The sequence below is a fragment of the Macaca nemestrina genome, chromosome 11, assembly GCF_043159975.1.
Source record: "Macaca nemestrina isolate mMacNem1 chromosome 11, mMacNem.hap1, whole genome shotgun sequence".
Taxonomy (NCBI): Eukaryota; Metazoa; Chordata; class Mammalia; order Primates; family Cercopithecidae; genus Macaca; species Macaca nemestrina.
The window spans coordinates 49,843,371-49,870,740 of record NC_092135.1 but is presented as its reverse complement, the minus strand read 5'-3'; the positions used below and the strand labels follow the sequence as shown (position 1 = coordinate 49,870,740).

General features: G+C 42.4%; 1 protein-coding gene across 5 annotated transcripts in view; it reads left to right on the top strand.

The window, feature by feature from the left end:
• The window catches only part of LOC105492663 (calcium voltage-gated channel auxiliary subunit beta 4), a 264,780-nt gene that overhangs the window by 101,095 nt on the left and 136,315 nt on the right, over window positions 1-27,370 (top strand). The window contains exons 1-2 of one of the 5 annotated variants that reach the window (XM_011759902.3): window positions 23,908-24,278; window positions 26,246-26,405. The exons of 2 other annotated variants lie outside the window; for them this stretch is intronic. In XM_011759902.3, coding sequence (XP_011758204.1) covers window positions 26,400-26,405 — 6 coding nt within the window. In that variant the 5' untranslated portion in view covers window positions 23,908-24,278; window positions 26,246-26,399. Of the gene's footprint in view, window positions 1-23,904; window positions 24,279-26,245; window positions 26,406-27,370 lie in introns of those variants that run through there. 2 more of the 5 variants (XM_024796270.2, XM_011759901.3) reach the window with 2 other exon arrangements.

Sequence of the window (27,370 nt, the reverse complement as noted above, 5' to 3'; positions counted from 1 at the left end):
ACTACCAAGCCAGTGGTGTAAAATAGCACACATTTATTTTCTCACAGTTCTAGGGATCAGAAGTTGGAAATGAAGGTATTAGCAGGGTTGCCTTCCTTGGAAGGCTCTGGAGAGAATTTTGTTCCTTGCTCTTCTGGTGGCCATTAGCATTCCGTGACTTCTTGGCTCATGGTTACGTTGCTCCAGTCTCAGCGTTCATCTTCATGTCACCTTGTCCTGTGTGTCTTCTTCCCTTTGTCCTCTTCATCTCCTTTTTTTTTTTTTTTTTTTTTTTTTGAGGCAGAGTCTCGCTTTGTTACCCAGGCTGGAGTGCAGTGGTGTGAAGCTCCACCTCCCGGATTCACGCCATTATCCTGCCTCAGCCTCCTGAGTAACTGGGACTACAGGCGCCTGCCACCACGCCTGGCTAATTTTTTGTATTTTTAGTAGAGACGGGGTTTCTCCGTGTTAGCCAGGATGGTCTCGATCTCCTGACCTCATGATCCACCCACCTTGGCCTCCCAAAGTGCTGGGATTACAGGCATGAGCCATCGTGCCTGGCCCCCTTTGTCTCTTATAAGGACACTTGACATTGGATGTAGGACCCATTTGAGTAGTCCAGGATGATCTCATTGCAACATCGTTAAATTTGCAAAGACCCTTTTTCCAAATGAGGTCACATTGAGAGGTTCCAGGGATTTGAATGCAGGCGTATCTTTTGGTGCAGGGTCATCACTCAGCTCACTACAGGGTGTTTTTGTTTTATTTACTTACTTTTTCATAGTGAAATTCCTTGGTCCTTATACCCTGTGGTGTATATTTATACAACCATTGCATCCCTAGGGACTAGGTTTGTGTTATTTTTTTTCTTAAACACAAACAGGTAACAGCTGCCAGTTAGAAAGCAGAAGCTTCTCTTGAGCCTTTCCTGTGTCTGTCTGCGATGACATTTCCTGTGACTCCATCTCTCCCTCCTTTTCTTTAGTTTCCTGGGCAAGACACTTTGATTTTAGAAACTGGTATTCAAAAGGGAGGAAATCAAGTGACAGAAAATAAGAAAAATATTCTGAGGTTTCTGCTTCTTTAGTCATGGAAAGAAATGGCAGGTTTACTCAGCCCAGATTGGAAAGAAAGGTAAAAATCTTGGGACAGGAGTGGATATTGGGCTATTTATTTTTGAGTCACTCACATTCTTCAGTTTGAAGATGGAAAAAGCTGAAAGCCAGAAGGATTATGTAAGGTCACTTGGCAAGTTGTGGGCTGACCCAGTGTTAACACTGAGAGCTTCTGAGTTCTCTATTCTTTTCTTTCTTTAAGAGACAGGGTCTTGCTCTGTTGCCCAGTCTGGAGTGCAGCAGCGTGATCACAGCTCACTGCAGCCCCGATGAGTTCTCTGTTCTGAGCTTCTGAATCACAGTGACTCTCAAGGGGGTCTCACTCTATTAATCTTTGATTGTCTAAGTGGTATATGAGGGTCTTGACACTCACAACCAAATGAGCACACAGGAGAGGTTAACCCTTGACTTTGCTGTGTTTGATCTTCATTCAATAAATGAGTAAAAGAAATGAATGCTGTGGTTGTATTGTTCAGCTTGTTTCCAAGCTAGCCAGTGGTGAGAAGTCTGTAAGCAAATGGATTTTTAAAATTTCATACTAGTGTCTGTTATTGGCAATACTGTTCTTGAATCCAAATGAATTGTCTGAAGGATTACCATGTCTGGAGTTGATGTTTGTAGAGTTATATGAGAAAAATAACAACAAACAGAAGCCAGCCTTTCTTCTTCATAAGGACTTGCTCCGACCATTCATCTAAAAGTAGATTTTCTCTTTGCAGACTTTGAACTGCTTTGAACTTGTTTGCGAGGTCAGCCCTTCACTAGTTCAGGAGAATGAAAGCTATCTGGAGAGCTGGAGTAAATATTGAAGTAAACCAGTCCAAAGAGCAGTTTGCCTTGTCTCAGGAGAAGCTGATAGCTTTACCAGGTACTGGTAGGTAGTCTCCCAAAATAAGGCCCAACTGCCAGGCAATGTTGGTAGGCGCTGCAGACTTGTAAATAACAGACTTTAATAAAGCATGTCTGTTAGTTATATTATGCTTTGAATCATTTTGTGTATGAATTTAGTGCCTTTTTTTTTTTTTTTGGCTAATGCCTGTTAAATCTAATGTATTCTGCTGCTTTTTGTGCTAAGCACGTGACTGAACAGCTATGAGCCGTATATCTTACACTCAAAAAATTCACATGATGTTTTCTCATTTTACCTTACAATGACCTTGACCTTGTGGTTTATTGTTATGGTTTGGGAGGGTTTTTGAGGTACATTTTTACTTTTGTCATATAAAGTACCCAAAACACTCCCGGTGTGTGTCTAAGGGATAGCCTTGGTGGGGCGGAGAGGGGAGTCAGTTATTTTGGCATTTATGCTTGCAACCTTTTTTGGCACTTATGTTTGCCAACTGAGTAGGCCTGTAATAGTTTGGAATAGGTCTTGTTAAGTATAAACTTCTGAGAGATGTTAAAAAAAAAAAATCAAACTTTCTGCAAATTTATCTAATTCCTTATTTGATCAGCATCAAACTGGGCCTCAAGTTTAAATTTATTTTCTATTTTCACTTGGACACAAAAATTATTGCAAGAATTGACAAGGCAGCCAGGTGTGGTGGCTCAGACCTGTAATCTCAGTACTTTGGGAGGCTGAGGCAGAAGGATCACTTGAGGCCAGGAGTTCAAGACCAGCATGGGGAAGACTCTGTCTCTAAAAAAAAAAAGAAAGAAAAGAAAAATGCATTCTCAAAGCTAATAGAAATCAGGAGGCTAAAAGGAAAACCTGGCTTAAATGATGTATCTCCTAGATGTAGGTGGGGCAGGCAGTCACATTTGCTTAAGGAGCCTATGAGGCAGCCTGTAGAAAAGAGACAGGCGCCTCTAATCCCAGCTCCTCGGGAGGCTGAGGCAGGTGGATCGCTGAAACTCAGGAGGTGGAGGTTGCAGCGAGCCAAGATTGAGCCACTGCACTCCAGCCTGGGTGACAGAGTGAGACTGTGCCTTGAAAAAAAAGGGACCCTTTTGACTGGGTACAGTGGCTCATGCCTGTAATCCCAGCACTTTGGGAGGCCGAGGCGGGCAGATCACTTGAGGCCAGGAGTTTGAGACCAGCCTGGCAACATGGTGAAACCCCATCTCTACTGAAAATACAAAATTAGCCGGGTGTGGTGGTGAACTCCTGTAATCCCAGCTACTCAGGAGGCTGAGGCAGGAGAATCCCTTGAGCCCAGGAGGCAGAGGCTGCAGTGAGCCATGATTGTGCCACTGCACTCCAGCCTGGGCAACAGAGAGAGACTCTGTCTGAAAAAAAAAAAAAAAAAGAAAGAAAAGGGACCCTTTTTTTCTGGATTCCAGATAGGAAAATTTAATCCTCAGTGTTTTTTGTTTTTTTTTTCTGGATTCCAGATAGGAAAATTTAATCCTCAGTGTGTTTTGTTTTGTTTTGAAACAGGGTCTTTCTCTGTTACTTTGGCCGGAGTGTAGTGGTTTCAGCATAGCTCACTGCAGCCTCAAACTCCTGGGCTAAAGCAATTCTCCTGCCTCAGCCTCCCAGGTAGCTGGGACTACAGGCACACACCACCATACTCAGCTAATTTTTATTTTAATTTTTTTGTAGAGATGAGGTCTTGCCATGTTATCCAGGCTGGTCTCAAACTCCTGGGCTCAAGCAGCCCTCCTGCGTTGACTTCCCAAAGTGCTGGGATTACAGGCGTGAGCCACTGTGCCTGGCCAATTCCAACTTTAAAAGTGGTCCCCGACTGGGCACGGTGGCTCATGCCTGTAATCCCAGCACACTGGGAGCCCGAGATGGGCAGATCACAAGATCAGGAGTTGGAGACCAGCCTGACCAACATGGTGAAACCCCGTCTCTACTAAAAATACAAAAATTAGCTGGGTGTGGTGGCGCATGCCTGTAATCCCAACTACTCAGGAGGCTGAGGCAGGAGAATCGCTTGAACCTGGGAGGTGGAGGTTGCAGTGAGCCGAGATCGCGCCACTGTACTCCAGCCTGGGTGACAGAGCGAGACTCTGTCTCAAAAAAAAAAAAGTGGTCCCCAACCTATGCCTCCTTCTTCAGAGATGTAGCCTCTGGCACTATCCTGTTTTTCTGGTTCCTTACCTGGCCCTTCTTGTAATTTGTGTGCCTCGTCTGGCCTACGAATTCTCACTGCTGTGTGTTTCATCCTTGCTTTGGCACTTTGCCCTGTGTACCTTCTCATCCAATTCCACTTTCATTGGCTACCATGAATATCATTTCTCCTGGGCCCCAGGCTCCTATTTCCTGTCCCTGAAAAGTAGGTCTGGGCTTCTTGGGTCAAACAAAAATGGTATCTACAAATTACTAAATCTCAAGGAGTATTTCTAGATATAGTTAGTGATCAAAAATGTGCTTCCAAACAAGGAGGAAAGCTTGTGGGTAAAAGCCTTGATAGTAAAAAAAGATGTTAAAAAACAAAAAACAAAACAAAACAAAAAAGCATGGTTTACTGTCTCTGACCCTGATCTTATTCAAGATGTTTTCTTTTCCCTTCTTCCTACACCTACCAAAAAATACACCAGAGTTGAGAACCTTGTGAGATCCACTTAGTTTCAGTCCTGTTCGTGGGTGTGAGGAAGACAGTAATTACCGGATTTGGAAGCTGATGAAGGTGTGATTTTGACAGTCCCGAGAACTTAAGTGTTCTGTTTGCATTGCTTGCAGAACTATTTGCAATTTAGGAAGTGGAATATTTCCAAAGCATCTTTAGTGACATGGCTTAACCTTGACTTTGGAGGAGTAAGAGTCAGTCAAAGGATGTGAAATACTCAGGTTACATTTACTAAGTACTCATAGCATCAGCTTTTTCTAGGGGTGACTGAATTGGTCCCAGTTGGAATGAGGTGAGAAATGGGACTAAGCATTGCTTCCTGATTGCAGTGGGGGCTAGCTTGTAGCTTTCCCAGAAACTTAAATTTGCTCTGCTCCCCTGGGTGCTGGTTTGCATTCACATATCTCAGCTACTGTCATAATGACACGTGCAACAGCCATGCTGTTTACAGAAAAAGCTAGAACTTTGTGCTGGTAAGTAAAAGCCCTTCAGAGTAGGTATACACTTAGTTGTTCCTTCCAGTGGTTATCATACTTCTTTTCTCGCCATAGTTACATGCTAACAATGTCCCAAAGCTATGGTTGCTCTTGCATTTCATTCTTAATTCTTGCAAGATAAACTAATAATGCAGGGAGTAAATGAGCACCATTTATTAATTAAAATCCCCAGGATACGGGATAAACTGAAGGAAATAGTGCTTTTTGAAAAGTAGGTGTAGCTTGCCATGCTGCATAGTCTTACACCCACACATAACTCTAGCTGGCACTTTTTGGGTGCCAGGCTGCATGCATCTCCTTGGCCCACCGTAGACTTCAGCTGCAGCTGTGGTGGACAGTGCTTATGCATCCAGCTTGTTTGCCTTCTCTCTTCTGCCTCAGGGTTCTCCCTTGAAGGAGTTTACTCCATCCAGGCCTGTCTCCAAATATAGGACACTTAATGCCCTCTCCACCAATGGTGAAGGGGGGTCAATGATTAAGTACCCTAGCCCATTGTCCTTCAGGGGGGCCATTCTGAGGAGCATTTTACTCTTGCTTAGAAGTTCTCAGTGGGACTGAGTCCCAGTTACCTCTCTGCAATCGGAAATCCGTTATATATTCTTCATTGACTTTTCCTCCCTCCTGGATTCGCTGTTTTGTTTCCCTCATTCCTGCTTCATAAGATCCCCTCCGAAAGTTGTTATCTTAGGTTCTGCTTTGAGGGAGGCCAAATGAAGACAATCGCCATTACAGAATGATAAAGAAATCACTAGAAGCATCTCTTTTAGCATCTCCTTTTAACTCCCTGTAGAGAAAGATAGTTTTTCCAGATTTTTTTTAAAAAATGGACAGATTAAGAAGAGGATTGCTTGTTTCTTATTGTCATGTTAAGAAAAAGAAGACATTGAGAAGCCCTGCATTTCTATGGTTATGCTTTAGAAAGCAAGAAGCACATTCTTCACACCCCATTTTTCAGTTATTGGCATGTCATTTAGCCCATTTTCAGAATTCATCAACTAATGACTACTCCCAGTTCAGAACCACATATGGAAAATTATAAGAAGAGACAATGAAAAGTCATCTGGTTCAATGCTCCATCTTCAGGTGAGAGGAGAACTCAGGTTAGAGAACAACATGTAAAGAGATTTCACAGTGAGCTCAGCAGAACTGTTCAGACCAGCTTCTGGGAAGACTGGTTTTTCAGGATGGGTTCCTGAATTTGGATTTTGGATTAAGTGTTATTGATTAATAAGAACTAAATTGGATCTCCAAAATGGAACTACTATACTCAGAGTCCTAAGGCTAGCCTGGAGCCGAGCTCTGAAGTTAGAAGGTGATGAGCTGCTCACCTCCAGTGCTCAGAGTCCAAGCCCTCTCTCTAAAGAGAGTTCATCACTGCTAGCTGGATGGGAGCATGCTAGAGAGAAACTCAGCTTTATCAGGAGCAGGCTCCTCTGAGATATTTTCGAATGCAACCAAAGGTCTAACATGAATAGGACTTAGACATGCAGTTTTTGTTGAAAGAAATTTAGTATAATTTGTATTCCATATGTAACGCATTGCAAATTTGTTCCTGCTGGATAATGCCATTTTATATAGCTACACAATTCACCATCTCCCAATCAGAAGACAGCATTTTTTTTTTTTTTTTTGAGACGGAGTCTCTCTCTGCCATCCAGGCTGGAGTGCAGTGGCGCATCTCAGCTCACTGCAAGCTCCGCCTCCCGGGTTGACGCCATTCTCCTGCCTCAGCCTCCCAAGTAGCTGGGACTACAGGCGCCCGCCACCTTGCCCGGCTAGTTTTTTGTATTTTTTAGTAGAGACGGGGTTTCACCCTGTTAGTCAGGATGGTCTCGATCTCCTGACCTCGTGATCCGCCCGTCTCGGCCTCCCAAAGTGCTGGGATTACAGACTTGAGCCACCGCGCCCGGCCAGAAGACAGCATTTTAAAATGACCTTTCAAACAGATATTAGCAAGATTTTAAATGAGCTTATCTGTCATCTTATTAAACTAATTTTTGAATATTCTCTCATTCCTTGGGAGAGTCTCTGCCTACAGACATCTTTTTCTTTCCAAGGTAATTAACTGACTACTTCCTTGTCCTGTTTGCTCACTCAGTTGAAATTGTGGCTTCTGGTCAGAGTTGTGCCCGTGGGGTATGAGATAGAATCAGAAGGTAAAAGGGATCAGAATGTGTTCACTGATCATGAGATTAATCCTAGAATCTGCAGAACTCTTTTTTAAAAGATTGGGGGCACTTTCTCTGTCACAGGCACTATGGTGGTTGTTAAGGAAGCAACAGTGCACAAGACCCAGTCTCTGTTCCTCCTGGAGCTCACATTGTTGCCTGAGTGAGGAGGGCGCAGCGTGGGAAATGCTGTGATGTGGTGGCACCTGAGAGACCCCGCAGGAGGGATATGTAATCTCTAACTGGAGAGGGTTGTGGTTTTGGCAGGGAAGTGAGGAGATGTCTGGACTGACTTTTGAATGACCAGTAGGAGAAAGGTAGGCACAGGGAATTAGGTAGTGAAATAGTTTTTGAGGAACAAGGTTCAATGTGCTCCGAAGCCTAGAATAACAAGTGCAAGAATTTGATACAGTGAGGTTTGACTGGAGCATGTGTGAGGAAATTATGGCAAGAGATGAGTCTGGGCACACCAGAACTGGCTTGTACTTTATCCCTGAAATAATTCAAATTTTATCCTAAAGAAAGGGAGGTGTCATGGATGTTGTGTCAACAGTCATCTGATTGGACTTGCAGAACATTTTGGTATTCAAATGGAAAGATATATGGGACTTGAGAGGTGAGCACAGTTGGATGCAGGAAGACTGGTAAGGAGGCTGTCGTGGGGAACAAATTGGGAGAGCCTCAACTGTAGAGACTGAAAAAAGAGGAGAGGTTCAAAAGGTGTTAGGGTTGGGGGAATACCAACAGAACATAAAGTCAGTGGAGAGGGGGAAGGGAAGAGTCAAGGATGATTTCCAAATTTCCAAATCAGACAACTGGGTGGGTAGTCACTCTGTTTTAGAATATAAGGACCTGGTTTCAAAGGAGATGGAGGTGAGTTCGCTATTGGACATGTTGAGTCTAATATATCTGGACCATGGGGCATCTGAGGAGAGTTATCTGGTAGGCAGTTAAATATGTGGTTCTAGAACTTCAGACCTATATTTGAACTGGATTTATTTATTTATGAATCATCAGAAGATGGAATATAGTTGAAGCTAAGGGAGAGGAGGTGAAACTGAAATTTGAGAGGTGGCCAGAGGGTGAAGAACCCACAAAGGAAATCAAGAAAGAATGACCTGAGAAGTAGAAGAGAAACGATGGAGAGCCGTACCCTAGAAACCAAGGAGCAGGAGAACTTCCAACAGGAGAAAGGTCAATAGTGTCAGGGGTCACATAAGATGAGGTTCTATTAGAAATTGCAACAAAGAGGTCACTGGCAACCTTGGCAAGTATAGTTTGAGTCAGAGACAGAGATAAAGGCCAGATTATTGAAACATGAATAATGGAGAAGAAATGAAGACAGAGTGTAGAAGCACTCTTTGGATGTTGGCTATGAAGGACAGATAGAAATAAGTTGATAGTTGGGAGAGGCAAGGCGAGGGAAGCGTTGTTATTCTTTGAAGTGTTTGTGTGTTAAGGCTAACAGCTCAAAGAGAGGTGTGGATGGAACCAGGTTCATATGCTCTCTTGAGGGCGGAGAAATTGGGATTCCGAACACAGGTGAGAAGAGCAATCTTAGAAGTAGAGGGGATACTTCTTCCACCGAAATAGAATGAAAAGAGGTATTTGTGGGGTGGGACAGGATATTGAGGAATAGTCACTTGCTCTATTCAACTCCTGTGGGGTTGGGGGTGAGATAATTTGCTAATGGTAAAAGAAGAGAGATGAGGTAGCAGTCTTGAGGCAATTGGTGAAGACTTTTGTGGATTGAGGGAAAAAACTCATAATAGATATGAAAGGTGTGCTGGGCAGTTGCTATAGACTACATGTTTATGCCTCCCTCCTCCCAGTTCATAGGTTGAAATCCTAACGCCCAAGGTGTTGGTAGTGGGAGGTGGGGCCTTTGGGATGTGATTGGGCCAGGAGGGTGGAGCCCCCATGATGGGATTAGCGTCCTTATAGAAGAAGAGGAGGAACCAGAGCCTCGTCCCTCTACCACTCGAGGATATGGCAGGAAGGTCGCCTTCTGCAAACCAGGAACTGGGCCCTCCCCAGACCCTGACTCTACTGCTGTGTTGGTCTTGGACTTCTCAGCCTCCAAAATTCAGAGAAATAAATGTTTGTTGTTTAAGCCACCCAGTGCTTGATTTTTTTTTTTTATAGCAGCTCGAGCTGACTAAAACAGCAGTATTGAGAGACAAGTAGAGGCCCAAGGTTATGAGGCTGCACTGCATGATTTTGATACGTATATTTATTATTTGATTACCTACTCTCATGTAGGGTGGAGAAGGTTTTTAGAGTCCACCAGGATGTGGGCGAAGTAAGCACAGGAAAGGTAGATGTATTAGGTAAAATTGGAGGCATTTAGGGCCTAGAGAGCTCAGTGGGTCCAGAATGTAAGTGAATATGAATAATTGAGAGATAAATTTAGAGAGATTAGTAGTGGAAGTCACGTTTTTGGGTAGGGAGACTGGTTTGTCTAACCCTTTGCTGCAACCGTTGTCCACTTTGACTTTTCTTTGGGAAAAAAAAATACAGTAACAATAATTTACAGCTAATCACTTGTAACAACTTCCCATTAGGATTTTAATTTACTTTGATTTCTAGATCATTTTAACGATGTGTTTTCATCTTAAGCTTCAGATCTTAAAAAAAGTATTTCCGTTGGTGATAAATTACTTGGTAAGAAAATGGGAGTATAAAAATTATTTAATGGAATCATTTTCGAAAGGAAAGTTACAGTTTGTAATGAATATATGTAGAGATTCTTCAGGCAAATTCATGCAGATGCATAAGTCCTCAAGAATGAACACCAGAAAATGATACATGGTGATGGAGATACTGTCATTGGAAATGGAAATATACAAAGGGAAGACATTTAAATTGGTGGGTCGCATCGAAACTGTGATTCATTCTCCTTGTGCATAGGTACTAAGTTATCTGAGTTAGCAGCATTTGTAATGACTCTAAATTTAGAAAAATAAAATAAAATGAAGAGGAGGGAAAGTGCTGGCATGGCGATTTACAGTGACACAGAGCTAATGCTGAGATGTGAACGTGTGACCTTGTGATTACACTTTTGGATGTATGTCCTGGTTTGCTAATTCCAGTCACCAAGTTTGGTACACTTGTTAATGCTTTTTTCTTTTACTTAATTTAAAACATCAACAAAGTGCCTTTCTTTTGGATCCATCATACCAATTTATTATGCTCAGGAATGTCCAGACTTTTCTGTCGTGAGGCTTTTTTGAGGATGATGTCCGTTGTAGAGACAATCCAAAGGCTGGCAAAATAGCCCCTGGAAAGAGAGAAACAGAATGGAACAGAGTGTTCTCTGAACTCAACCAAGCCCAGAGATTGTAGTGCTGCCCCCCACTGAGCTACGGTAGTATACCGTAAAGAATATCATTGCCATATTAAGACTTAATTTTTGAAGTTCAGGTAACCTATCCATCACTGTCAATTAATTTGTACTAAGAGCTCAAGGTGGTTGGTGTGGTAGTGCTGATATGTTGTGGAGGTTATCTGCAGAGCAAATACAATAATTCATTTGGATTCATACTTCACCTAATTTTGAAAATCCATCCCTTACTTTTCTTGTTGGAAAATTGGAATGAGTTTCCAAGTAATGGATTTGTTGAGGAATTCAGTTTCCTCTTTGCATTTGACCCAACAGTGTATTGGTTGTCAGCACTTGGTGTTCTTCCATCTCTTCCTTCCAGAAGGGTCTCTTTATGGTGGTAGGAGATGACCACTTTGAGCACCTGGGAGGGAAAGAAACAATCTCTGAAGCAACTCCTGCTGAACTTCTTATACTGATGATTTGTGATAATTCAATGTGTGACTCCCCTCAACCCCAGTAAGGGATTAGTCTGGAGGTGGCACTCAGTCCAAGCAAAAGTAGGAGAATCAGACTGGGCCAGGCTGCTCTTATGCTAGCATATCCCTGTCAGATGGCATTGTACCAGAGTCTGAAAGAAGGGAACTTTTCTCTCTAATACCAGCCCTTTGTTTTTCTCTATGTATTTTTCTTCATTAGAATGTTAACTAACCTAGCTCTGAAAGTGAGTCAAGTGTACTTCTTAAGCCCAGGTTATATGAGGTTGATGAGTATGCTAAATGTGACCTCAGTATCAATAGCTATAGATGATTCTAGTACAGTGCTTAATAATATGGAGTAGAATAATTGGTGGCTTAGAGATGGGAGTGGGATTGGGAGTGGGTTGAAGGGTTAGCTGAGATTTCACATCTCGGTAAACCTCACCATAAATCAGTAAATAATATGAACACTTATCACTGACCCATAAAATACAAACAGAGGCTCTCCTTGAGTTGGAAGGAGCCATTTTGGAAATTCAAACCAGATGCTTATTCTATCTACTGTATAAATATTTCCGCCAAGTGGTAAGTATATAAGTAACGGGCATATCAGTGTTTAGATTACTCTCTTTTCATATGAAACAAGAGCATTCTTAGAAATGAGACTAACAGCAATGGGCACTGTTGCGCCACCTTGTGAAAGTAGATCACGCAAGGTAAATAAGTGCTGTACTGGATGTAAGGTCAGTACCATAGAACAAGATGATAGTTTAGGGAATGATGCTCTTCTTCATATATCTAAGGAAGTACATGTAGTAGCTTTTTCATCCACCAGATATGATATCTAACTATGGTAGTCTTAGCTCAGTCGTCTCATTCATTTGCCTAATAGAACGACTTTGGAATTTTTAGAAAATGTAGATACTTTTAGTAGAACCTTTACTGAGCTTGAGTTCCTGGAGTGTAAATGGATGTTTCAAAAGCTCCACAGGTGATTCAGATTTTCTGCCATTGTCGAGAGCCATTACCTTAGGTGCCAATGTCTTAAGACTTTCCAAAAAGAGATTAGAGACATGAACATCACAGTCTTTGTTATTTAGATGTGGATGGACATTCCTCACTCAGAGACAGTAGGTTAAATATACTTATGAAAAAATATAGTGTTATATATATTCACATTCTTGTTCATTGGCAAAAAAAAAAAAAAAAAAAAGAAAGAAAGAAAATTAAGGCAGCGGTGGATTTCTACTTTTGGCATATCAAATTAACAGATTAAAAAAATTAGACACTTAGGTCCCTCTATGTCATATTGTTGGTAATAAAGCTGAGAGCTGGTACTTCACTTTGAGCTAATAGGTATGTAAATTGGCAGAATTTTTCTGTACGGCTTTTGGCAATGTGATCGAGAGGCTTAAAAGCATTCATAGACTTTGACCCAAGAATATATGGGAATTTAGCCCGAGAAAATAATCTGAATTGCAGACTAATAGAATTCCAGCATTATTTATATGAGCAAAACAATGGGAACTGCATAGTACATCTATATGGTGCAATAGTTGATAATTGTAATAAATTATGCTTATGATGAGTTTTTAGTAATGTGGGGAATACTTATGTTGTTATTGCTAAGAGAATGCAAACATTTACATATAGTAGATTCTAGATGTAAAGCAAAATGCCTACAAAGGTAGAAAAAGACCAAAGTATTAACAGTAATCATATTTTAGTAGTAAGACTACAAATTTTAATTCTTGCCTTTGTACTCTTTTGCATTTTCCAAGTTTTCTACAATACCACTTTTTAAAGAACATGTTTTACTTTTATAATCAGCAAAAAAAGATACACTCATGGGAAATGCTTTAAAGGCAAATATTTTGTGGAAGAATTGGCTGTGGAAGATCTCATAAATTGGGGAATCGATCTGTGAAGGGAAGAGATTTGAGAAAAATTTCAATAGATCAGAAAAATGCTTAAGTTATTTTCAAGCATAAGAAGAAACAGAAAGCTGGATCATAAGCATGTGTTCTGAGGAAAGTGTAATGAGTGGCTGAAATACAAAATATGAGAAGTATGTTGTAGAGATGGCAGGAGGCAAGTTGATGGAGGATGGATATAATGAAAAATATATTTCATTCTCTTCTTTTATGGCTTCAGAGTTGTGCGATGTTAGGAAACTTTCCTAACCCTTTGAATCTTCATGATTTGTTTATGTTCGTCGAGTATATGTTTAAATGAAGTAAACACAACCATCAAAGACTGAATGTGAAAGGAAGTGGATGACTCTGTTGGTTCAGAAATGACTTTCTTCTTCTAGGCCTTTTGTTCTTCTCCCCAAACTTTTAGAAGTTGATAGGCTTGGTTGGGGATAGGATGATTCCCAAAGTTGCTGTGTTGGTTAACATGTTAGTATTCTAGAAGATATCTCTTTCAAAAGTGAACCTGTATTAGTTGAGGCCCACAGGCAATCTATCTGACATTGTCTTTTTTAGTCAAGACTTTGATGGAAAGCTCTAAAGGTACCTGGTTGAGAAAAGCTCATAATTTCTCATTAAGTTAGGTAAATCTGATCATTTACTAACAATAGCCCTTTTCCAAAAACCTACTAAAAGCCATAACAATGTATTTATGAATTTCCCTTTGGTTTTTGGAGTGGACTATTTGTGTTTGTTAGTATCTCTTTTGTTGCATGTCAACATTTCCAAAGCATGTTAAAACAATTGCTCCATGTTCAAGCAATTCGTAGGTTTAAATGGCTGGTTAGAGGAGCCCAAGAAGTGCAGGGAGCATTATGATTCGATAGAGCTTCTGGATCGACTAGTTATTACTTTACTATCTTGCGGTATTGTACATTTATTTAAAGCTTATTTGATATTGAAAGAATAACTTAAAGGAACTGTTAGAAATAATTTTTTTTAAAACTAATGTTTTTGAAAATTGTGATACTATTGCTCTTCTTAGTTTAAAAGAGAATGGATTTCTGAGGTACACAAGACCAGAGGGTCAGGTAGTATTTATAGCTTACTCTCCCATGCAAAGGTCAGAAATCCAGTGACTATAGGGGTGCTGTGAGATACGTGGCTGTGAAAGATTTATTTGCGTCTTGCTATTTTAAGTTTTTCAATCTATCTTAAAAATTTGAGAGTTCATTTTCTGTTATGAAGAAAAATGCATTACTAAACAACTTGCAAAGCCCTGTGGGGTGTGTGTGTGTGTGTGTGTGTGTGTGACCAAAATTTATAGCTTTTTTCATACTTTTGGACTTATGAGACATACCAACAAATATAAGAGATCCTTGATTTTTTTTTACAGTCTCCTCTATTTTCTGTTAGTACCAATGTACATTATTTTTATTATTTGGCTGCGAATTTATACTGTTTTCTATGTAGATAATTGTTATTTTCCTTGAATATTTGATGCAAGAATCACTTCTGAGAACTGGCATTTAGATAAGTAATTCAGTTTGTTTCCATTTGCGCCTCTTGGGGAAAGGCTTTGGACTTAGTGCTCCAACTAATTTTCCATCCAATACTGCAAAGGAAATGACCAAACAGACTGAGAACTAAGAGAAGTTATATAAAAAATCCAAATCTTCATGAGGAATTACTTATGGACTTGGCTAAAAGGTGGCAGATATTTTTGTCTTTGTAATGCTCTACTTAAGCTCAAAAACTCAATAGAGTTGAAGATTTTTCTTTGAATTCATTTGGGTTTTGAAAAAACTGTGTAAAATTGGTAATTTATCTGTGTATGTGTTTTTAGCTCACAAACATTTTGTTTTGGCCCCTAGTCTTTGGTTTCAGAAAGTAAGCAGGCTAACATGTGCATAGCACTGTTCTGTTTTTAATGGGGATGATGGGTTTAGGTGGAGATTTGCCATCACTGACCACCATCTTGGGTTTGTCAGCATTTCATGAAAGGAGAATTAGAAGAAACAATATAACCTAGTGAGGTCTTTTTTTCTAAGTCCAGTTCTTACCTTCTGTATGTGTTTTTCTGGTTGTCTTTATTCCTATTCTAATGACCTCAATATTTTTACTTTTGCAGCTGGTATTAGGTTGAGCTGCTGCAACAAGAGACCCCTAAATAAAGTTGCCTAAATAAGATGGAAATGCCTTTCTCTTTCATCTAACAATGCAGAAGCTTCTTTATTCTATTAACTTTTCATCCTTAAGGTGAGGTCTTCATCTGTATACTGGAAGTTGTTTCATCAGCACCACATCCAAAGGAATGGGAAGAGAGTATATGGTAGGCAGTCAGTATCTTTTTTTTTGAAACTGAGTCTCACTCTGTCGCCCAGGCTGGAGTGCAGTGGTGCAATCTCAGCTCACTGCAAGCTCTGCCTCCTGGGTTCAGGCCATTATCCTGCCTCAGCCTCCTGAATAGCTGGGACTACAGGCGCTCGCCACTATGCCTAGCTAATTTTTTTGTATTTTTAGTAGAGACAGGGTTTCACTGTGTTAGCCAGGATGGTCTTGATCTCCTGACCTCGTGATCCACCGGCCTCGGCCTCCCAAAGTGCTGGGATTACTGGTGTGAGCCACTGCGCCTGGCCAGCAGTCAGTATCTTTTTAAGGGTGTAATGTGTAAGTTGGACACGTGACTTTAGCTCCTATTGTATTGGCAAGAACACAGTCATATCCAGTTGCAAGGGAGGCTGTGAGGTACAGTTTCTAGTTGAAGAACCTTGTTGAATTTTAGCCTTGCTAAAATTGAAGGTGGAATGGTGTAATGCTAAATGGGAGAAATGGAGAAAGAATACTGGAGCTTTTAGTCATCTCTGTCACCTAGAATAATAGAGAGGTCAAAGTTCAGCAGTGTGCACCCAAACCTCCATTTTCTCCATACCTGATACCATGTTGCAGAAACTGAAAGCTTGCAACCTGAGGGCTAACACTAATCCATTGCTTGAGATAATTCTATCCATGTCTAATAGTACTTTAAAAGCTTTAGATCTGCTTGCAGGAGGGATCTAGAATGAGTGTCGCTACTCTAAGCTCAGTATTTTAGAGTCAGCTAGATTTTTCTACTCCCTTGTTTTGGTTCTAGCATGCCTGGTGCCTGGTGCTTGAGACATGGGGTTCTTTCAGTGAATGCTCTACTGTGAAGATTATCTATATTATACCAGCTTAGCTGGCTTTTTGCAATGTAGTTATTAAATTTCAACTGTTTTTAAGTTGTAATAGGCACTGCATCAGAGAGGGGTATATCAACAAGATGAATAAAACATAGTTCCTGCCTTTAAGGGATACATGCTCTGGCACACTTTTTCAAAGGTAAATGTTTCTCCAAAACTATGTTCTGAGGAAAATACCCTAGGACCTTATTGCTACCATCTATCCATTATCTACCAATATTCCCTCTTCCCATAGATTCCACCCAAGAAGAGCCCCTACCACCGACAGGAGTTCGGCTCAGACCTGAATTCCTGACATCAGTTTCCATTTTGTATTTGTTTTCTAAATCTGCAGTGGCTCTGAAATTGACCTCACAGATTCCTTGGCTCTAGACTAGGCTGCATGCATTCTGATGGAGGCAAGGATATCAAGGCTCACAGTGTGAGTTTTCTTTTCATGTTTGCTGTTCAGTTCCTGTAACCGATATTTGTTGAGGCTCTTCTATGGAATGAAGCATGTGGGGTGTGAAGCTGAGTAAGACGTGGTTCTTGCTCTTGAGCTGTTCATCTTGTAATGAAAGAATTACACTATTATGTGATTCGTCCACTGGTAGAGGTATGGGAGATAGAGTGTTATGGAAGTATAGGAGAAGGACTGGCTAATGTCTGAGGGGGTTGGAGAAGTTAGTGACATTTACATTTGACCATAAAGAAGGAATGAGTTCACCAAATAAAAGTAGTCAGGGGTAGGGGACAGAGTGAAGGTGGCCTTCCTGACAGAGGGGACATCTTGTGCAAAGGGTGACACGTGAAATATCATGGGGTCTTGTCCTCAACACTAAAAAACCAAGAACCAAAACCAAAATCTCCATCAGCACATTATAAATGATGTTTCCCTTGAAATAAAGACTCTGTTAAAACAACTCTATGTGACACCTAGATTATTTAGTTTGTAAGAATCTGAATCTGAACAGGACCATTGTGTCCCAATCAGGGCATGAAGACAGTTTGGTAAGGACTCTCTAGGGATGCTCATGTTCTAGGTTTTCTTAGCTCTAAAAAATACCCTCATTTCACTTTGTGAGCTCTTTTGCCAGTCACTGCACTGCTTTGTCAACCAAAGTGCAAAGGTAGCCAAGGAGCTCAGGGCCATCATTAATTATTCAGGTATTTGTGGAAAGCCTATGTGCTAGGCAGTGGGGATATAATGGTGTGTAAAAAGGTATCCTGGTCTCTCTTCCCACAGAACTCACATTTAAAAGACAGCTATTTATTCACCAGTTGCACTAATGCAACCTAATGCGGGTGGATTGAGAGGAGGTGTGGGGTTCTAGGCAAAGGGCTCAGAAGCAATAAAGCCCAGTGGTGGGAAGGGGTGTGATGTGTCCAGGAAGCTTGGAGAGAGTGAAGGGGAAAGGCATGCAAAATCAGGGTTTTGAGAAGAGAAGTGTTGGGCCCACACTACACACTAGACCTTTTTAAGGATTTGGGTTTTTCAGTGGGAAGCCACTGAAAGATTTTGAATTGGAGCTGACTGATTTTTGTTTAGAGGAAATATTAGGTGCTAAACAAGCATTTATGGATGCTTATTATTAATCATGTTATCAAATCAAATAGAAAAACTCCTGGGAGGCAAAAACGTAAATTGTTACCTAAAAGCAGTGACAAAATAGAAAATAAAGTTTTACTAATTTTACGTTAAACAGTTTTGTTTACTCTTTATAGCAAATCTGGCATCATGGAACTGAAGGAGTCCCACCTTTTAGGGAGGTGGTTTGCGCAAGAGTGAGTAGTAAGTTGGTGGCTGATTCATTTCTGCCCTGCTACATGAGTGACACTGTTCCTTTCCTTCCCCCTTTCCTGCCTCCCACTCCTGCTGAAGCTTTGCAGATAAGGAATCAAATTACTCTCTGTCTCTCATCAGAGCTTCTCAAAATGTGAGAGCTTTGATTGCAACCATCTCCTTGGTTCAATTTCTGTCTTCAGGATCTTCAGTGTTGCTGCCACGCCATCCCTGTCTGTCCCCAGGGAGATGCCATCATGTCTTGTTGATCTTCACATTCCAGTGTCTCCAGTAGCGCAGACCAGTCAACAATTCAAAGCTGTAATTGGTAGATTAGCACTAATAATAATATCAGCTAAACAATATATAGGTAATGGGAAGGTGACCAGCTGAACTAGTCTCCTAGATTCATTTTGGAGAATAGTGGAAAGTAAAGTTGTGTAGCATTCATGAAAATTGTGGCTTTATGGAATGTTTTTTTTTCTAAGAGATTGGCTCTTTTTTTTTTTTTTTTGTAAACTGAAATTTTAGAAAGTGAGAGCTTTCTGAGTAATATATCAATCACAGAGAGGGATCTGTCTTTTTCTGGCAAGTTGAATAGGCCATGGGAATTTTTTCTACCTTACCTACACTTGCTGTCTTATGAGTTATGAAGTATTATTTTTCCTGAAGCCATCAAGAATGGCAGGGAGGAGGGGAGCTAGTCCATATATTCACTCTTCCTCTGCGCGTCTCTAGGGTTTTCTGTCTCTGCCTCTTTATCCCTGTCTCTGCTTGTTTCTGCTGTTCTTCCTCTTCTCTTGCCTCTTTGGCATGAACCAGCAGTAGCATTTGTTACAGGATTTTCATGCGTACGGTCTTCTGGGCAGTGGTTTGTGACAGGGTGGGGCATCCAGGAGTGGCTCGTGGGGATGATGGAGCAAGAGGCCAGGCAATTGAGGAGGCCAGTGGGAGAGCACTGGGTACACCCAGGTACAGAGGAAAGACGCAGCGTTCAGTGGGGTGGCTGAGGGTGGGGGTGCTGTCAGGAGGTGGAGGAGGTCTGGGGAAGCATGACAGCCTTGGCACGAGAAGCAGTCAGCCTGGCCAGATAGAGCAGGTAGGCAGCAGGCAGGAGCTGGCATGAATGTAGGAGGGCAGCAGGAGGCCGGAGGCTGGGCTCAGCTCTGGCGGCTGAGACCTGAGACTCAGGTGGGATTGAGAGGACCAGGCCGGCATCAGGGGCAAAAGTTAGCAATCCTACCCCAGAGGCAAGGGCACCAGAACTTCAGGCCAGAACCCAGGCAGAGAGTGATGAGAACGACCATAGTAACCCAGTGCTTGCTTGTGGAGGACTGTTGGTGCCAGGTACCCATCCGAACATTTTATTAGACCAAGGCTTTTAATCTGCACAATCTTCTTGATAGAATCTTCATTTTGTAAGTGAGGAAATGGAGGCACAGGAAGGTAGAGTAGCTGCCGAGTGTTACCCTGCTGGGAAGTGGCACAGCTGGGATATGCAGACAGTCTGGCTCCAGGGTCCCTGCTCATAACCACCTTGCTTCATGGTATTCCTGTTACATATCACAGGGAGGACCACTCACACGGGGTGCATGGGGCCTTTGGAGCTGGGCAATGTGGGCTGCCCTGATTCCATACTACTTCCCTTAAAAAATTTAAAAGGCGGATTCTTCCACACTGCCTCCTGTGTATCTTTCATATCTTAACTCGTTAATTTCAAAACTATTATCTCCGTGGTATTCATGGGGCCTGGAGAGACTCTGGACATGCCTCCCTAGGTGGTAAGGTCTGAGTTCAGCCTCAGAGAACTACAGCAGAGGACTAATAGAAGTGGAATCTATTGTCTGTAGTTTTTTGTTTGTTTGTTTGTTTTGTTTTCATTCCCTTGTCTGCCCTGTTGCTACCACCTATCTGATGGGCTCCAGGGAGGAAACAGGGGTATGATACTCATTCTTGCAGTTGGCCACACAGATTTCTAGAGGCAAATGAGTGGAGTAATATTACTTACAGAAGACGAGAAAATTCATCTAGCACACAGTAGTCACTTAGTAAAATTTAAACAAAAACAGAGAACAAAATAATTCCCAAGACTGAATTGGCAAACAGAGACCTTGGACTTGTGTTCTAGCCCATGGAGACAAGAAGAGAACTAGCCTTGGCTGAGTCCCAACATTATTCCTTTGTCTCTTCTCTGAGCTCTTGCAGTTCTGCTATAGAACACATAACTACACTGGCTTTGAACAGTTAAATTCCCAAGAAATTTAGGTGGAAAATTAGAATCAGAATTGCCTTTTGCTTCTAAATTTGCACCAGTTTGTCTTGATCATGGCTATCTAAATCTCATAGCTAATCATCTCACTTTTGGCTTTTCTCTCCTTCTCTCTGTCCAAACAAGTGGAAAACAGAAATACCTATCTTTTGTACTCTACTGTCATTTTCATGGGTTCGCTCTATGACAAAGCCCAGCACTGGGTAAGGAAGAGGGACTTAATATCCCTAAGTGTAAAGCCCATGAAAACGAACTGAAAGTAATGTTTCCTTGTGATACAAAACAGAGCTGTCCTAATTTGTTGAGGGCCATGCCATTTCCTCCACTGAATTAAGCTCAGTTGAGGCATTTGTCAAATTGCAAGGATACCTTCCCCATCATGAATCACGTGACATTTATAAACAGAGTCATAAAGACGATGCTTTTTCATAGGGTTTTTTTGAGTTCGAACTGTTGATCATAATGAGAGATAACTGAAAAAGAGTTGAGTCAGAAGTACATTCAGCAGGGCATCCTCAGAATCAGAGGCAGCCCCCTTGAGGCTATGCAGTTTTGGAGGCTACTCAGTAATGAGAGGTAGGTGGGTTTCTGGGAAGCACCAGCACAAGATAAGCCCCAAGGTTTTCAAACTTGTTCTCACTGTAACTGCAGGTGGGAGAAGTAGGCCAGAAACGGGGTGGTTTCTCTTTCATCTTCTTGACCATCATTCAAATGGAGAACTGTTAAAGTCAAAACCAAGAAGGTACCAGTGTCTTGGTTGCTTTTCACCACCTGCTGCAGTGAAGTGTGAAATTTGGCCCTAGGAACTTGAACCTGCTGGAATCCATAGACCCTTTCACTAAAAGCCAGGGACTGGAGGTGATCTGAAACAGGCCCGGGAAGCTCCCAGGGACCTCTCACTACTTCTCAGCCGGGTCTAAGTTTAGAGAATCTTGGGACAGAGATAGTCAGTTCTAAGATCTTTCTAGAGTTCTGAGCTCACTTTTCTGGAACTCCTTAGAGTTCCTCTGGGGAGGTTCAGAGCTGAGTGTCTCACTGGGGTTCCTCTGGAACTCTGGGATCAGCCCAAATATTGGGTTGAAACCCTTAGGTGACTCATAGGTGTGGTGCTGATTCTGTGTAGATACAGACCCTAGGGGAAGACTCCCCCACCTGTGATCTGATTTTTAGTTATCAGCTGTGGGTGAACAAAATGACTTCTGATGGGATAATTTGTTTGAATGGAAGGCGTGGGAAAAATAGGAATTTCCCCAACACAGTGACTTCTCTCTATTTCACCAAATTCCTCTTGGGAACACGCCTACTGCCCCTCATCTTGAAAACTCTATCAAGGAGGAAGTAGGGGAAGGAACACTCCAGTATAGAACATATGGCTTTGAATAAAACAACCTTTGTAGGCACTAGAAGGACCAGATAAGGAGACTCCTGTTGTTCTCCCACCTCTTACAGTTTATGATTCGGAGTCCAGCACGTTTCTGACTTCCTGGGAAGCAGGCAGAGCCACGCTGCCCATGCTTCACATCTATTCTTAGTTAGAGGAGTTGGGTGCAGGAGGGACCACAGCCTGCTATGCGTGATCCAGTGCCTCCCTGCTGACATCCCGTCCTGGTCAGACTCGCTGACTGCATGCATTAGGGTACCGTAAAGTGCGCCCCTTCTCTTTAAAACTTCCTTTAGGCCCTCACACTGGCTATAGGGAGTGCTCCACGGCAGCCATCCACAGAAGAGCTGAGCTATGTACAGTTTATCCAATTGGGAACAATTTCTCTCATCTTGATGAGTTGTGAAAGTGGGCTGCCTCTGTCTTCTCCCCTTAATTTAGATGTCCATTTAACATAATCAGAGAATACCTATACTTGGAATTGCAGTGGTAAAGTCGGGAAATGATCTAGAGAATTTCAGAGAAAAAAAAGACCGTCTTGTCTCAGTTTTCCGTTGATTCTGGTTGAAATACCGTATGGCTGTAGTTAGAGAGTTAATAATTAAAATAAGAGTCTAACACGTGAATTTGAGCACAGCAGCCCTTTGATCCGGTCCTCTTGGTGTATAGGGGAGGGAACCGAGGTTCCACCTGGCCAGGGACTTGCTCCAACATGCATCCTTGTCGACAGGTAGGGCCAGCACTGGGTTTCTCTCTATGGAATCCCGTTGACTGCACTCATCCCCTGCTGCTGTCCTCCCTCCATGGGGGCACAGCCTCAGAGGTGACAATCTGTTCAAACCCTACCATTTTGGGATTCTGAAGGACAGCAGCATCATCTTGCTGTCATTTATATCTGAAAATGGACTAGGTATTGATGCCACTCCCAAGATGTGCAACTCTGATTGAAAGACATGAACGGGTCAGCACAGACCTGGGAGAACTATGCTCTGCTCAGCTGTTGTAGCCCTTGTGTTGTTTATTATTTTGACTCAGGTTTGTTCCTTTAAGAATTACGCTTTTCAGAGATACTGGCTGGAAGGACAGGCCTCCTTTCCTAGGTTCAGGGCCAGCCAGTTACTCCTGTGCTGAGCTCCCATGAACTGCAGCCAATGCCTTCCAGCTGACAAAGCAGCTTCTCAATGGTAAGTGTTTATGTTGCACTTTAGATTTGCAGAGTTCTTTCCCTAAGTTATTTCTTACCTCATTTTGGCGGCTGAAGAAACCAGAGCCCATCGAGGTGGTGACTGACTGGTCCAGAGTCATCTGACCCATTAGTGGCAAAGCTGATACGGGGGACTCAGAGCCTCTGAGTTTCTGGGTCATTACTTACCCAGTCAGTCATGCAGCTGCTCTAAAATATGTTCTGTGCCCCTCGCCAGCTCCTTTGTCCCCTGACTTTAGCTAGCTTCTTTTAGAGTGGGCCATAAAGCTCTCCTGTGTCAAAGCTGCAGCTTTTTTTTCTATCGGTTGACCAGAAAGTTCTGAGTACCTAGAGAAACTCCATCCCAGGCTGCTGCAATGTGGGACCTGTCCTAGGTCAACTTGAGTTGCGGTGTGGCCACAGCAGGCGGAGGGAGTCTGACGTTTCTATTTAGGTTTTGGGGGAAAGACCAATGCCATTTCAGGATTATTAAAGATTTATGTATGGGAAGGGCATGAAGAATTTACATGAAAACATTGGCTGTTGCTTAAAGTTGATTAAAAACATTCTACTACAGAGCATTAAACATTTTGTGTCTAAAAGTTGAGAGGTTTTTGGCTTCCTTTTCGAACTTCACCAGTTGGGACACAGAGCTCTTTTCTTGCCAGTGAGGCAGAGACTTCATCGAGAATATTGAAAACTTTTACTATAGAAATTCCCACAAGAAATCTTACCATCTGTTTATTCTAGTCATTTTTTTCTTCACCTTGGGTTTAAAGATTTTTTTTATGACTCATTGCCCTTTTGACTTAAACGCATCTGTTAAGTACAGATGTTGGATGAGATTAGTATCTGTTTACCTGTCTTTACATGATATTCTCTGAAAATAAAATCTTTCCTTTGCTCCCCTCTCCAATTGTGAATTTAATTAAGAAGATGAGCAGTTGTGTTTGGAGTATTCAATAGTCTGCCTTTCCAAACATTCCACGCAGCCTTTTGGATATTGATAAGTGTTTATTGTAGAATTAACAATACAGGCGAAACAGGAAGCAGCTCTTTGCTGGGTAGGATGCTCCGAGGCGCCCTCCACTCTCCGAGGGAACGCTCTTCAGCTGACTGAAGCAGGGAAGCCGAGCCAATCAGAGGCCGCTTTCCTAGCTCAGTCACCAGTCTGTGGTTGAGGAAGGGTTTTGCTTTTTGTGCTCTGTATTGGGAAGGCAGATAAAATGCCAGGTCTGGACTGCCTCTGGGGATAACCTCACCCTGTGGGATGTGAATGAATAGCATCTTGCCTGGTAAATCCACAGGAATTGATAAGGCAGGCGCAGTTCTCCCAAACAGGCCTTTTCTCTTTAAGCTCTAGCTGTGGTTTCTGCAGCAATTTTGTTTTTGCCTTGAAAGAGGTGCTCTGGATTATCAGACCTCCATGTATGACAATTTGTACCTGCATGGAATTGAAGACTCGGAGGCTGTAAGTATTTTCATAGATAGCTAATTCCCTCTCCCCTCCTCTTCCTCCTCCCACTATCCCCTTCACCATCCCCCCCCCCCTTCTTATTTCTTAGGCAACGCAGGGAACATGGAGCAGAAAGCTAACATCATTCTGGGGCTTGCTGGCTGCTGTGTAAATGTTCTCTGTGTAGTTTGTAGGTAACTGAAATTATTTATTGTCAAGCAAAAATGAAATTAGGGTGATGGCAAAGCATCTTAAGAGTGTAGGCTCTTTGAATTTATACATTACCGGGTCCACATTTGATCTCACCAGGGGTAACTGCTCCTTGTAGACTGGTTTAAACTATGCAGAAAGTGCCTATGTTTTCCAATAGCAGGGTTCATAGAAAAGCCTCATTCATTATATAATATACATTGTTCGTTGAGCTAGCATGAATGGAAGTTCCTGAGCTGTAGCTGTATTATTATGTGCTTTCTGGCCAAACAAGCAGTGCAGATCTACTGCTTCTTTGTTAAGGAAATCAGATGCAAGGGTTGTGGCCATACAGCACCCCAGTGCAGAGGCAGTGGGCAGTGTTCCTGTACTCTACCTTGGAAGAGCGAAGTAGACTCACATGTGTTTTGGGTTAGAGAACTGGATTCCTTCTCCCCCCTAGGTCAGGTTCATGCAATCTGTTAAAATCGGGATGAAATAATTTCCTGAAATCCCTAAAAATCATACCACAGACTGCTAGCTTTTGAATATAGGGTAAAGCTGATAATTGAGTCTTTCTTTTGACTCTTGCTGGTGGTAGTTCCTATGTTTTTCATCAATACACAGAAACGTCGCGAGGTAGAATGGTTGAGGGTGGTTAATGGGAAGTGCTGTGAGGAGTCTGAATTTTATGGGAGTGCAGTGCCATACATGTTGCTACATTTGAAACAGGAGTGTGTTATATAAGATTCTCTGGCTAAACCACCAAATAAACAGGTTATAACAAAAGAAAGAAAAAAAAAAGCCCTGTGGTGTACGTCAATGCAGACGTATATGTCTAATGATGTGCTATCCATGAAAGATAGGAATCCTCAGTTCTGTTAAGGCATTCCGTTTTTCCTTCCTGTCTGTGTGTTTGCTCTAACTCTAACTCTGTTTCTGCAAAGTCTCTCTGCATGTTGCCCAACGTGCTCATAAATGATCAGACTGTCAGTGTATTGCAAGGGACCGTAGTCTAAAACATTGGCGGCTGAAATCAAGAAGGTCCACACTTGCCGGTGGGGTGGGGGATTGGTAAAGGCAATTATAGGAGTTCAGGAAGCCGGCTTCCCGGGCTGGGTTCTTCAGAAGGCCTGATCACTTCTTCTACCCTTCTCTGCTCACTCAGTTATGAAACCTGTGATGCCTTGTGAATGATAAGTTTTATTTTCGGCCATTGATGTTAAACTTGAGCAGGCAGTGTGTTGCACCGAAGTGGACTGGAGTCATTTTAGAAATGCCTGTAGAAACTGGCTGCTGTGAAGAGTTGGCTAGGAACTAATATATCCAGCTCCTTGTTCTCCAGAACTGTATAAATTTCAGATGCACTGGTTCAGAGGGGGAGCCATTATAAGTATGAAAACATTTTATTTTATTGCTATTTTTTGCCTTTGGGTCCAGTCTCACAGGACAGCTGAGTTTTTCTGTAGGATGGGAAACGAAGAGTGCAGTGACTTGACTCGGTGGTGGTAGTTGATGGCGGGTAGTGCTAGGTACTGCAGTGCTGTACTCCTGGTGACTCAGTGGTGACCAGCAGGCTGAGATCCTCCGGGCTATGCACATCCGTGGAGGTGAGGAAGGTGGGAAACGTGAGGAGTGGAGATGGGCATCTGGCAAATCCTCAGTTGAGAGTATAGGAGGCTTTCAGGGGGGCGGGATTGAAACCGTGTCACATAAATCAGAGGGGAAGACAGAGATGTTCGGAGGGGTGAACTGACTCTGAATGCTCATTTGAGTTTATTTGTTTTTATAAGGAAGAATAATGTGATGTGTTACCCAAGATGGTGTGAACAGAGCTTCAAGCCAATGGAGAAGACTAGGCCTAAATAGCTGACCTGGTGAAGTGACACATAAAGCCACACCTGGAGTGCCACCTCCTCAGCAGTCTTTCTCAGTGCCAATGCATTTATGGCTGTAAGTGTGGGGGGTTGTCCAGATGGAAGCAGAGCTCTCGGAACAGGTCTGGTGGATAGGCGTGGAAAGGCTTTTCTCAGATGGCCAGCTGCAGTCCGAGAATACACAGGCACTAAAAGCTGAGTACGGCACTTCGGTTGGGGGTGGGGGTTGGGGAACCATCCGCATATGTCCTGCCACTCTGTGCTGTTGAAAATGTCTTTGTGGGGTGTGTGGGGGTTCACCTGTGATAAGCGATTATTTTCAATGTTTTCACACAGTAAGCTTGTAATAAGATCATCTTGCCTAGGGGCTATTTTATTCCGAATAAGAATAACACATTATTATACACTGTTAGCACCTCACATCCCCACAGTGGGAGAGAGATTTTGGTACTGTGATGCAAGGCCTTTCTTAAGAGTTTGGTCCAAAAGTAGATATTATGCTCCCAGTGCCCTAGATTTTAGTTTGTAACCTCCGTGTTTCACATACTCTCTATATGAAGAGAGAGGAAAAAGAAACGTGCCAAAACACACTCAAGTCTGGCATTTTAGATTCTTGAGTCCTGTGGAGCCTTTTTGGGCAAGTCCATTAACTTCTGCTTTGGTGTCCAGGAGGATAGTTAAGAATCTGGATTACAGGGAAGTGCAAAAGATCATTCATTCGGTGCCTCACAGCAGGGCCCTGCTTCCGAATAGGAGATTTCACACAGAGCATCACCTTACTTCTTGTGTTACCTTGACATGGATGATGGAGTGTGTGCTTCCAGGTGAGCCCATACCTAGCCCAGGCTGGTTCCAGTGGGTCGTGCACATCGACTCTTCCTACACTGGCTGCTATATAAGAGCTGCCTCTTCTACCTTCACTGTCCCCCACCGTGTCTTAATAAAAGTCCTGGCGGCCAAGAGTTTTTTCATGGACTGAGCCCCCCATGTACACTATACTATGTGTTTTCATCTGATTTGCAGTAGATTTCATTAGACCTG